Here is a 13,009-nt window from a genome sequence, read left to right as displayed (position 1 = left end):
CTCTAAGTCACAAACCGGATACGTGTATATGTTGAATGGTGGAGCAGTGAGCTGGTGCAGCTGCAAACAGAGCGTCGTGGCGGGATCTACATGTGAAGCGGAGTACATGGCAGCCTCGGAGACAGCACATGAAGCAATATGGATGAAGGAGTTCATCACCGACCTAGGAGTCATACCCAATGCGTCGGGGCCAATCAAACTCTTTTGTGACAACACTGGAGCTATTGCACTTGCCAAGGAGCCCAGGTTTCACAAGAAGACAAGGCACATCAAGCGTCGCTTCAACTCCATTCGTGAAAATGTTCAAGATGGAGACATAGAGATTTGTAAAGTACATACAGACCTGAATATAGCAGATCCGTTGACTAAACCTCTCCCTAGGGCAAAACATGATCAACACCAGAATTCCATGGGTGTTCGATTCATCACAATGTAACTAGATTATTGACTCTAGTGCAAGTGGGAGACTGTTGGAAATATGCCCTAGAGGCAATAAGAAAAGCATTATTATTATATTTCTTTGTTCATGATAATTGTCTTTATTCATGCTATAACTGTATTATCCGGAAATCGTAATACACGTGTGAATACATAGACCATAATATGTCCCTAGTAAGCCTCTAGTTGACTAGCTCGTTGATCAACAGATAGTCATGATTTCCTGGCTATGGACATTGGATGTCATTGATAACGGGATCACATCATTAGGAGAATGATGTGATGGACAAGACCCAATCCTAAGCATAGTACAAAGATCGTGTAGTTCGTTTGCTAGAGCTTTTCCAATGTCAAGTATCTTTTCCTTTGACCATGAGATCGTGTAACTCCCGGATACCGTAGGAGTGCTTTGGGTGTATCAAACGTCACAACGTAACTGGGTGACTATAAAGGTGCATTACAGGTATCTCCGAAAGTGTCTGTTGGGTTGACACGGATCGAGACTAGGATTTGTCACTCCATATAACGGAGAGGTATCACTGGGCCCACTCGGCAATGCATCATCATTATGAGCTCAAGGTGACCAAGTGGTTGATCACGGGATCATGCATTACGGTACGAGTAAAGTGACTTGCCGGTAACGAGATTGAACAAGGTATTGGGATACCGACGATCGAGTCTCGGGCAAGTAACATACCGATTGACAAAGGGAATTGTATACGGGGTTGATTAAATCCTCGACATCGTGGTTCATCCGATGAGATCATCGTGGAGCATGTGGGAGCCATCATGGGTATCCAGATCCCGCTGTTGGTTATTGACCGGAGAGTTGTCTCGGTCATGTCTGCTTGTCTCCCGAACTCGTAGGGTCTACACACTTAAGGTTCGGTGACGCTAGGGTTATGAAGATATGTATATGCAGTAAACCTGAATGTTGTTCGGAGTCCCGGATGAGATCCCGGACGTCACGAGGAGTTCCGGAATGGTCCGGAGGTAAAGAATTATATATAGGAAGTGCTGTTTCGGCCATCGGGACAAGTTTCGGGGTTATCGGTATTGTACCGGGACCACCGGAGGGGTCCCGGGGGCCCACCGGGTAGGGCCACCTGTCCCGGGGGGGCACATGGGCTGTAGGGGGTGCGCCTTGGCCTATATGGGCCAAGGGCACCAGCCCTACTAGGCCCATGCGCCTAGGGTTTCCACCACGGAGGAGTCCAAGTGGTGGAAGGCACCCCGAGGTGCCTTGGGAGGGAGGGAAACCCTCCCCTGGCCGCCACACCTAGGAGATTGGATCTCCTAGGCTGCGCACCACCCCCCCCTTTGGCCCTCCTTTATATAGTGGGGGAGAGGAGGGATTTCATGCCCCAGCCTTTGGTGCTTCCTCTCTCCCCGTTACATCTCTCTCTCGTAGTATAGGCGAAGCCCTGCTACTGTGACGCCCTGCATCCACCACCACGCCGTCGTGTTGCTGGATCTTCATCAACCTCTCTTCCCCCTTGCTGGATCAAGAAAGGAGGAGACGTCATCCGTTCTGTACGTGTGTTGAACGCGGAGGCACCGTCCGTTCGGTGCTAAGATCATCGGTGATTTGAATCACGTCGTGTTCGACTACATCATCCCCGTTCTTTGAACGCTTCCGCTCGCGATCTACAAGGTACGTAGTTGCATCTAATCACTCGTTGCTAGATGAACTCCTAGATGGATCTTGGTGAAACCGTAGGAAAATTTTTGTTTTCTGCAACGTTCCCCAACACTTGCTTGATAGGAGGCTTCCGCCCGGCCGTTTTCTTAGGGGCATGCCCGGATCCCCCCGAGCTGCGACGGCTAGACAACGGGGTGCGAATGGATGGCTCATTGAGCACCACACCCGAGTCCGAGCCGACCAAACTGGGGGAGGTTAGGGCGACAGTCGCAGCGGCGCGACCAGCAGCATCGGCGCGACCAGCAGTAGGCAGCGACACCGAGCCCACCAGATTGAAAGCCCCCACCAGAGCGCGGGACGGAGGCGGACTGCTCCCAACCGTGTCCGAGATCGCCAGCGCCCCAGGCTCCGCGTTCTCCTTCCCTTCGTCGAGCGCAAGTTCTTTGATACCCAATTGATTCCTGGTCTCCGTGTCAATTGACGTGTCTGGCATGCTATTCTCAGGTTCATCCTCACGGCCGGCCATGTCCACATCCATAGCGCGGCCCTCGTTACCAGTGTGTTGCCCGCCCTGGGCCCCTGGGTCTTTCTGCTGCTGCCCAGCTGTCCCTCCGGTCCCCGGACCAGGCGGTCCAACACTCTTGTCGCCTAGGTGAGAGGGTGTGTTGTTAGGACCAGGCGCCGCCGGCCCGTCTCCAGGGCGCTTTGGGAGCCGCTTCACCTTGACCCGAATGTCGTAGCCCTCTTGATTAAACCAAACTTGCACAAAACCATTCATCTTGTCAGGGGCTCTGCAACCAAACTTCATCCTCACCGGTCCCACCCGGATGAGGGATAGTTTGTCCACCACGATAGGTCTGCCCAGCATCTTGAGCCCCTCCATCAGACGATCGACATGTTGCTTCTTGGGGATGCCATGAAGACGGAGCCACACCTCTGGCATGGAGAGGGGCACAATCGTCTCATGGATCGAGTCACGAAGCAGCACCGTAATGTCGTTGATGGAGAGGAAAAGCTTGCCACTTGTCTTGGCCATATGCAATAGATCTGCAAAGGGGAAGACCACCGCAAAGTCGTTGTCACCAACCTGCGCAATCTGCCAGTCCCAGTCTCCAGCCACCATGTGCTTCAGCTCCTGCTTGAGCGTACGCAGCGAAAGCCTCCTCGGCTCTGCTGACAGAATGGCACCATTGGCAACTTTAAGGTCGTCGCCCTCCGCCATCTCTTCTTCTTCGAACTCCATGCAGAAAAATCCCTCGCCCGGAATGGCACTGCCCATGATCTGGAGATGCGGCTGCTTGCCCCGTGAAGGGCAATAAGCCGAGGCGTGGCCCTCCTGCTTGCAGATCACACAAAGGAGGGGAGGTGCATTTGGCCTGGTACTGCCCGGTCCGGCCGCACTTGAAGCATTCCCCGCCCTCCTCCTTGACTGGGATGGGGGCGTCCGCCGAGCCCCGCGGCGCATTGGGCGCGACCACCGCAAGCGGTGCAGCCGAAGCCTGTGGCTTTTTTGCCAGCGGGTCCCCATGGCCACCGCCGCAAAGGGGGTGCTCCTGCGGCTTAAGCTCCAGCTCGCGGCGCCGCGACCCATGCTTGCGCTTCTTCTTCTTCTCTTGCTGGCCCTACCAGGGTGGAGGAGGACCCCAATCCCCCTCGCGCCCGTGGAAACCAGATCCGGAGTCGTGGCCCTGGTAGCCACTGTAGCCACGGCTAGATCCGCCGTCTTGGCCATGCTCAAAACCACCTCCGCCGTCCGCACGCCCAGCCGCCTTGGCCCGCTGGCCACGCTTCACCTGCTCTCGTAGGGCCTTCTCACGCCGCCATTCCTCCTCGGAGAGCAGAGGCTCCATCGGGCGCTTGTCTGCGCGCTTGTCGCCCATGGTCGTCGCCTCAGCAAAGGACAGAGTGAGAGGGGGAGGAGGGGGGATGGGAACGAGAGATCTGACGGAGAGACGATGGCGCCGCACCTCACTAGGGCGAGCAGGAAACCCTAGCGAGGGGTCGCGGAGGCCCCTGCGCAGCCATATATAGCGCTGGCAAGCGGGCTTTCGGGCCCCTCCCAGGGCAGGCCGACCGCGTGGGCTGTCAGGGCCAGGCCCAGCACATGAACCCGAAGGCCCCCCCCCGCAGACGCCAAGGGCCCCACACCAGGAGGCCTGACGACCAGAGGACAGAGCGGGGCTGGCCCAGGCCAAGAGCCCCCCAGCAGGCCCAAGGAAGGGGCAGACGACGCCAACCCTAGCGCGTCAGCCACCTCAGCCACCCGCAGGGAGAGCAGGCCACTCCTCGGGCGTCACTGGAGCCACTGCGGACACAGAACGCCGGGGAGACAGCGGGGACGCCAGCCGTGCCCCCCGAGCGCCCGAGTCCATTTGCGCCTCTGGCCTCCAGCAGCGCACCGCCGTCGCCCGCGGACCGCCTCCACCCACGCAAAACGGCGGCGCCGGTCTCCCCGACCAGCCCCGCCTTGTGTCGCTGCTAGCACGAAATCGCCTAGCGTCGCCCCCGTCGGAGGAGGAGCCAGCCGCGATGAGGAAATCTCATCCTCCTCGTCGGACACATCCTCCGACAAAGCCCAGAACCGACCACCGCAGCCTGCACGACCTGCCCCAGGGGAGCGCGCCAGGGCAGGGGACGTCGGGGCGCCATAGGGACCCCGCCGCACCAGCACCCACGTCGTCGCCACGGCAGCACCGCTGGGGGGAGCGGGATCGCCACCCGTGTCGCCCCGAGTCGCCTCCAACGACTCGCGCGTTTCAAAACTCCTTTGGTATCTCCCGCGTCCTTGTCTCGGCAGCGCCCAGCCACGCCTCACGCTTGCCCGACGAATGCTCGACGCCACAGCCGGCTGCGTCGCTCGGTCGCTGTTTGTCTGGATCGAATAGCTCCACCACTCCACCTGCTCCTGGCATGAATGGCTCGATCTCGACCGGTCGCTCGATCTCGCTTCTATCCCATCCTCAGTACCCCTTTAGTTTTCAGAACACTTTTGGGATAAACCAAAACATACCCCCTCCATCCTAATAAGTTGGGAGATCTTGCTCCCTCCCAGTTCCTAATTCCGAATAAAAAATTTAGCAGCACGAAGTTTCCTTCCCCATATCGTCAGCTCCCCGCCACCGGTAATATATTTGTTCACCCCCTTAGTTCCGGCAAGCCGAGACGGCTTCACTGCCCGTGTCCCCCCGCCCCCCCCCCCCACATTGCTGGTCCTGCCACCACCTATCTCCGCGTATGGAGTCTCCTCCCGCCACCGCCAACTTAGTATCAGAATTGACCAGTTTGACGAGTGCTAGAAACTTTGCAAAATGTTTTTTGTCGGGCACTCGGTAAATTTACCAGCCTAAATTGAGTGTTAGGGAAAATACTCGGCAAAGGCATGACACTAGGCAAACGGGTGGACATGTGTCCCTGCTTGTCGTGGTTGACAACTTCTCTTGATGTAAACTTGATTCCCTAGTGCTGACAACTTTCTGCCTCCTCCTTCCTGTTGCAAACTTGCAAAATAAGATGAAAAACGATGTAATATGGAGGAATTGTAGTTGAATAAGAGTAATAAATGAGCATTTTATCTTATGAAATAGTGATGCAAAATAAATGTATCAAGGTGTATGGCGGGTAGCAAGCTACGAACAATGGTAATGGTGGAGGGGCCGTCTCAACGGCCCTACTCGTGCTCTAGCATGGATATAGAAACATCAAGCTGAGGTGAAGACCTTGTCTAGATTTTGCCAAGGCTTGCGGAGGTGATCCTCATGAGCATCATACCTTTCTTGAACGACTGATTGTGGCTTCTCTTTGCACTCCTTGCAGCTCTTGGAGAAACCATACATCCTCTCGAATTGAATGGTGGCGGGCCTTTGCCCTTTCGGTGTCTTGTCTACCCCAAAGGTACAATCTAGGAACTAACTCTTGTGTAGGTAGGTGACATGTAGTCCTCTGGAGTAATGAAGATTGATGGCGTGACAACGTGCTCCTACCTACCTAGTTCTATTCCGCTCCTCCTCAATGACAGCTTCTTTCAATCACACTCCTCCTCTGTGTCTCCTAAGACACTATTTGCTTTCCAGATACGTACCCACTAGGTTCCTGGTATAGGTCGGCCAACTCCACAAGTTCTTGTAGCTGTCCTAGTCTTTTGTGTGTGTGTGTGTGTGTGTGTGTGTGTGTGTGTGGTTCTTTGCTGTAAGTTGGTTCAAACGATGGAAATAGATCGGGTTTTACACGGATCCAGCAATACCAAATTCATAACGATGCCCAAGAAGATATCCATGGGTAGAAAATATGGGCCAAAATCACTATTTTAACCTTGTCAGGAAACTTTAACATGATCTGAACCCCTTTCAGATTATTTAGCACGATTTGACCCTTTTATTCAACGCCAATGCTTCTAGTGTTTCTGTCCCACCTAGACATGCCAAACTTGTCAGCGTTTCTATCCTGGCATGACCTAGTTAAGTAGCCATTGACCTCCTACGTGGTAGGGCAGAAACGCCAAATTGTGGCACCTTACTGGAAGCACTATAGGGCCTGGTGTTTTTGCCCTGAGAAGAAACATCAAGGCTTGGGGCATTTCCGGTTACGCGTGCCGCGACCACTTATCTCTCCATGGAAGAAACGCCGGCAAGTTTGGCGTGTCTAGATGGAGCAAAAACATCATAAGCCTTGGTGTTATCAAAATTGTCAGATTGTGCTAAAAAATCTGAAAGGGCTCGGTTCGTACTAAAGTTTCCTGACAAGATCAAAACAGTGATTTAGCTAAAAATATGCCCAATGCCCATACCCAATGGGTATCCATGCCATCGGATATCCATTAGGGCCTCTCTTCATGTACACAATTGTTTAGATTAAAATACTGAATGCGACAAGGCCAACCAAATTTGGCCCCATACACTCAACTTAACTCTTCCACCTGAGTGTTTTTTAAGGGTTTGATGGAGCTGCTAACGTGGAGGTTTGAGATTGGATTAAACAGGTGGGAAGGGGTCCACCCCCTGAAAATCAGGTGGGGAGAGAGTTATGGTTTTGGAAAATTAAGTAAAACACTCGTATTAGTTCGTGTGTAGTATTATTGGTTTAATTGTACTGTGCAGCTCATTCCCCAAAAAGAACCGCCAAGCAGGAACTCTTCGACTCAGTCAACAAAACACGACTAGACACATGCTGCATCCCTATCTGCAGACTAGTAGTCTGCACAGTTCCCTCTCCGGCCACTAGCATGTCGTGGTCATTCGATTAATGAAATCAGCTATCAGTCCATGTATAGTCGCGAGCCAAGAGCAATCCCAGCCTGAATGCGGCTTGGTCCACATGCATTATTATTAATTTTTTCTCGTCTGAATGTGTCCACGTCTCTGTATTTGCAGTCTCTAGTGGGACGAACTATTTGTTTACCTTTGCTCGCGTGCATAAAATGCTCACTTGTTGGATTCAGAGTACCCCAACCCTCTTATCCTATTGAAATTTGAATGACAATGGAGAAAGATAGATGAATGGTTTGCACGACCAACCACTTGCTTCAACCATCCGCAAAAATCTCAGCCCATGATCGATGGATAGTGGAATACCACATACATTTTTCTGAGACTTATATCACATACATTAAAGTGCTAGCAAATGTACCAATGCACCACGTAGGTGCACTGCGCAAAGAACCATGATCTTGTTTCGCGCTCAATTTGGGGCACATATCTGGCCAGGAACTGCGGCAATTTCACAGCATCGATCAATCATAGGCTCATAGTATATAGCCATGTGAAAATAGCACATAGTGCATCTCATTGACCGGCCGTCAGTTAAAATATAAACTGCACATCTATCTCCAAGCTATATACTCTATCGTAGTAGTAGAACTTAGTCATCTGAGACGTTTGAAGCAACTGTGAATATCCCGTTGATGATTGTGACTTTGAATTATTCTGCAACTGTTGATTTGACACTTGCCTCCATGCATGCACAAGTTGCACCGTAACGGCCCCGCAAAAGAGGAAAATTTTGCACGCCAACGGCAGATGTGGGCACTGGCCAGTGGCCACTACAATCGTCATGTGCCGGAAATGACCAAGCCTGCGAGCGGCTATATATATCTGCATGGAATGCAAGGCATTGCATCCAGTGTCTCGACCTATCACAAATTCACAATTAAGTGACGTTGCATTTGAGCTAGCTAGACATGGCCTCTTCGTCTCTATCAGCCGTGTTGCTCTTGTGCCTGGCCGTGGCGGCGTCGGCGCAGCTGTCGCCGACGTTCTACGACACGACGTGCCCGAACGCTCTGGCGACCATCAAGTCCGCCGTGACGGCCGCCGTGAACAAGGAGAACCGCATGGGCGCGTCGCTGCTCCGGCTGCACTTCCACGATTGCTTCGTCCAAGTAAGCTCTTCAAATACATAGACTGAGCCGGCACGCACCTGTTTTCGTTGCAGTTTTGGTTTGTAAACGCCAGGGTGCAGAGTTAACCATGCTGCTTAACTACCTGTGCAGGGTTGCGACGCGTCTGTTCTGCTGTCAGGCATGGAACAAAACGCTATCCCGAACGTGATGTCACTGCGAGGCTTCGAAGTCATCGACAGCATCAAGGCGCAGCTCGAGACCATGTGCAAGCAGACTGTCTCCTGCGCCGACATCCTCACCGTCGCCGCCCGCGACTCCGTCGTCGCCGTAAGACCTCCAACCTGTGTCACGTCGTGATCACCACCAAGTAGACAGGCTAATTTGCTCACCCGGGATTCTCATCTGGTGCAGTTGGGAGGGCCTTCGTGGACAGTTCCTCTAGGAAGGAGGGACTCCACCAACGCAAACGAAGCGGCGGCGAACAACGAGCTACCTCCCCCATTCTTCGACCTCGTAAACCTCACCCAGTCCTTCGGCGGCAAGGGCTTCACCGTGACCGACATGGTCGCACTCTCCGGCGCCCACACCATCGGGCAGGCGCAGTGCCAGAACTTCAGGGACAGACTCTACAACGAGACCAACATCAACTCCGGCTTCGCGACGTCGCTCAAAGCCAACTGCCCCCAGCCGACCGGCTCCGGTGACCGTAACCTGGCCAATCTGGACGTGTCGACTCCGTACTCCTTTGACAACGCTTACTACAACAACCTCAAGTCTCAGAAGGGGCTCCTGCACTCCGACCAGGTGCTCTTCACGGGCACCGGTGGCGGCACCGACAACACCGTCAACAACTTCGCAAGCAACCCAGCGGCGTTCAGCAGCGCCTTCGCCTCCGCCATGGTGAAGATGGGGAACCTTAGCCCGTTGACTGGCTCTCAGGGCCAGGTCAGGATCAGCTGCTCCAAGGTGAATTAATTGGGCAAAAATGGTCATATATGTGGGATTAATAAGGCTAGCAACGGCCATTATAGCGCTTTCTTGGACCATAAGCTTGTGAAAATACGAGATGTGTCATATACGTATGTCAATGGCCCTGTGCAAAGGCATGAAGGCCATGTGGTGCAATAGGAACTATCAATGAGCAACTTCCCTTTTTGTGATGTATAACAGACTTCTACGATATGAATTATTGTCGCTTCATCCTTTGTCTTTTAAAAGCCTAATAATACTCACTAGCTACATTGTGAAACGGAGGGAGTATGTCTTAGGTCAAATTTGTGGTCAAAGTTTGACTTAGGTCAAATTTGTGGTTAAAGTTTGACGCAAAATACAAGAGGTGCCTTTAAACTTAAATGGAGAAAGTACATGGCAACCTTATCTCAAGGTAAACACGCTCCAAAAGTATTAAACACACCATCAAAGTACTCATACATCCCATAATAATGTAGTACATTGGTCTCTTAAAAAAATACATCGGTCTTGAGGAACACCCAGAGGATTCAGTGGACGCGGTTGATGCCAAATCTTTCAAAGTTGTCACGTTAGACATGTGTTTGAGCATCCGAACAGCACCCTCAACACTGATGCAGCAGCGCACGTCCAGGCCAGTGAACACATCAGACGCAAAAGATTTCAAGGAATCGGGATTAGGCATTGTGAAGCGAAGCAGATGAACACATCAGGGCCTTTGCCGTTTCGCATGGGGAGCATGGGTACAACAGAGGTGAAGTCAATGTGAAAGGGTGTTGTACGTGCGACCAAAGGAATCAGCCAACATGGAGTGTTCTCTGAGTGAAGAAATCAGATGAATTGAAACTTGGCTTACGCAGATCCTTCCATGACTTGATCATTGATAGTTTATTCTTCTTCTCATTGCCTTTTTTTTTAACACAGTACAGACGCAAGCGCTCATATATGCACATACACTCATCCCTATGAACGCACACACGCACGGCCTATTCCTATAAGCACCTCCGTAGGAGCCTCGTGGTCGACGTGAAGGTCTGTTCCCACTGAACACGATGTCGCCGAAAAAACTGAAATAAATCCAGGATAAATGCGAGCACCAAGATTTGAATCCTGGTGGGCTGAGGATATCACTGTTCACCTAATGATCCAACCACATGTTGGTTCGCCTTCTCATTGGCTTTTGATGCATGTTTTGCTGCTTGCGCTGCAATCTCTATTGTTTCATAGAAAAGGTGCCGGGTATCCATGCAGTATAGAGGTATAGAGGATACATCTTGTCCCTGATATCTTGCACAATCAGATTCAGAAACCGACGATTCATTTTGTCCTGTCCAAACCTAATAAATCAAACCCTCCTATCGGTCTGGACTAATTCTCTAAGAAATGAAGCTAATGTTATTTCTTTGATTGAAACAGTATGAATTATTGAGAATCAGATAACGCATTACGGCGAAAACAAATCTATCTGTACCAACTAATAAAGCAATGTGCATTTTTCTGATTTTTTTCATCATTCATCATCGAAAATAGTTTCTTTTTTCACCCGCAAAAAATAGTTTTTTTCGTACTTGGGCCACGCGCACTATGGCCCAGCGAAGCCAGCCCGCTTATTTTCCTGCCCATGCAGCTGGGAAAACCCTATTTGCCGCACGCTTCAGCAAATAGCCAGAGCTTCACACATGACGCCAATGTTTTTTTCATTTTTCAACAAATGTTAAGAATTCCAAAATTGTGTTCCTGTTTTGAAAAATATTCGGTACTTTATTTTTTTTCTTGTTCCAAAACTAAAAAAATGTTTGTGTTTTCCAAAATTGTTTGAGATTTACCAAGTAAAATTGCATTTTCAAAAATGTTCCAATTTCAAAAAATAGTTTTGTTCTAACGAAATGTTTGTAAATCAAAATAAAGTTTGTGTTTAAAAAAATATATTTTCGAAAATTGTTTCAAATGTTCAAAACATGTTCCCTTTTTAAAAAATTATTCACAAATTCAAAACATGTTCATCTTTTTATAAAAGGTTCATGTTTTCAAAACATGTTTGTGAATTTCAAAAAATCTTTGGTTCAAATTTTGTTCGTCTTTTTTCCAAAAATGATAGGAATTTTCAAAAAATGTTTGTATTTTTTATAAATGTTTGGAATCACAATTTTTTTTCATGTTTTCAAGTACATTCGGCAATTCCTATTTTTAATATAATTTTTATAAAGTTCAAAAAAATAATTATTTCGAATCTAACGTTGTAGTATGTTTTTATACATTCGCGCTGGCTAGCAGCACATGATCGAGGTTTTGAGGTCGTGAGTTCGATCCTTCAACTCAATGTTTTTTTACCCGCACTTACAAACTGAGGTCGTTTTGGTGCCCGCCAGTGGGTTAGCTGAGACGCGAACTGTTATGCGTACCATGCGCTATTTGACAATAAAAAAGAATATACTGGTTGGCTATAATTGAAAAAATTGTAGGCACATGCCAATGAAGGAGAATATGTTGGTTTAGCTTTAATCAAAGAGAATAAACCCGATAAAGGGACTGCCTAGTTATGTGCTAATTATGCTAACGAGGCTGGATTTATGCGCTGTAATTAGTAATCCATCTGCTTACGCTGTCATAGGAGAGAGTGGTCGAGCAACCGTGCCTCGAAGGTCGCCACACAACCAATAATTGAGGAGGCATCCACAACTCCGACACAGAGACGGAACCGAAGGAAAAAAAATGCATGAGTTGGGTGGTCTCCTTCACGCCTACCAGTCCCATCATTATCAAGATCTCACGGGCCAAACAGACCCGTGAAAAAACCGCGGCTCCTCGGTCTGTCATCCCACTCCCGTGAAGACTAATTTTGATGGACACATCAATTATCTCTCTTGTTGCTTCTTGCGAAAAATATTGCAACGAGCATATGTTCTAGTGTAAAATAAATAAATATACATGGAGACCGAGAGGTACACACCTGTGGCAAGATCCCCCTTGCCTCCAATCCCCCTCGCGGCGCAACGATTTCTTGACTTTTATGACCGTTGGCGGCGACGGCAGTGGTGATGACACAGGTGACTTGTTTGGCTACCTGCATATATTTTGGGCATTTTGCATATGTAGCCCGACTCAGCCTGAGTGAATACATGTATCTTTTTTTCATGTTTTGCACATTGTTTGTTTGTCTGCATCCTCTTCGGCCTCGCCGAGCAGCAACATCGACACTTGTGTTGGTTGCTTGCATGTTCTATCCGGATGCAAAGAGATGTTGTTTGGTTAAATACAACACAAGTGTTGTCCTAATCTCTTCTAGGAATGGTGAGGTTAATATACGGTCAATGAAAACACCGAACGCTCCCTCCGAACGGAGGAGCACAAGGCGGCCCTTGCAGCGAAAGTACAAAGCAGTCTCTCCAGGCAATTCTCCAGTCCGACCACTAAACGACCGGACACCGTCAAGCGCGCCCAGAGCAACCTACAACAAGACCGCCTGGCACGATCCGAGCAGGCGTAGCAATGCGGCCCCAACCCCAACCCTCGCAAAAAGGCGACGCCAGTACTTCGCGTACATAACTACGCTCTAGAGATATCATGGGTACATGGGGAGGGGCACCATCACGGCACGCCCGAAATACGGCTTAAACCGCACCAGA

General features: G+C 50.2%; 1 protein-coding gene across 1 annotated transcript; it reads left to right on the top strand.

The window, feature by feature from the left end:
- Nucleotides 1–8,182: 8,182 nt before the first annotated feature.
- LOC125535679 (peroxidase 2) lies at nt 8,183–9,614 on the top strand. The gene is made up of 3 exons (XM_048698745.2): nt 8,183–8,453; nt 8,565–8,741; nt 8,826–9,614. Exons 1-3 carry the CDS (start codon nt 8,253–8,255, stop codon nt 9,387–9,389), a joined length of 942 nt encoding a protein of 313 aa, XP_048554702.1. The 5' UTR covers nt 8,183–8,252; the 3' UTR covers nt 9,390–9,614.
- The last annotated feature ends 3,395 nt before the right edge of the window (nt 9,615–13,009 follow it).

The sequence above is a fragment of the Triticum urartu genome, chromosome 2A, assembly GCF_056163025.1.
Source record: "Triticum urartu cultivar PI428250 chromosome 2A, HENAU_Tu73, whole genome shotgun sequence".
Lineage (NCBI taxonomy): Eukaryota > Viridiplantae > Streptophyta > Magnoliopsida > Poales > Poaceae > Triticum > Triticum urartu.
The sequence above is the reverse complement of the archived record's forward strand: the minus strand, read 5'-3'. Positions and strand labels throughout refer to the sequence as shown.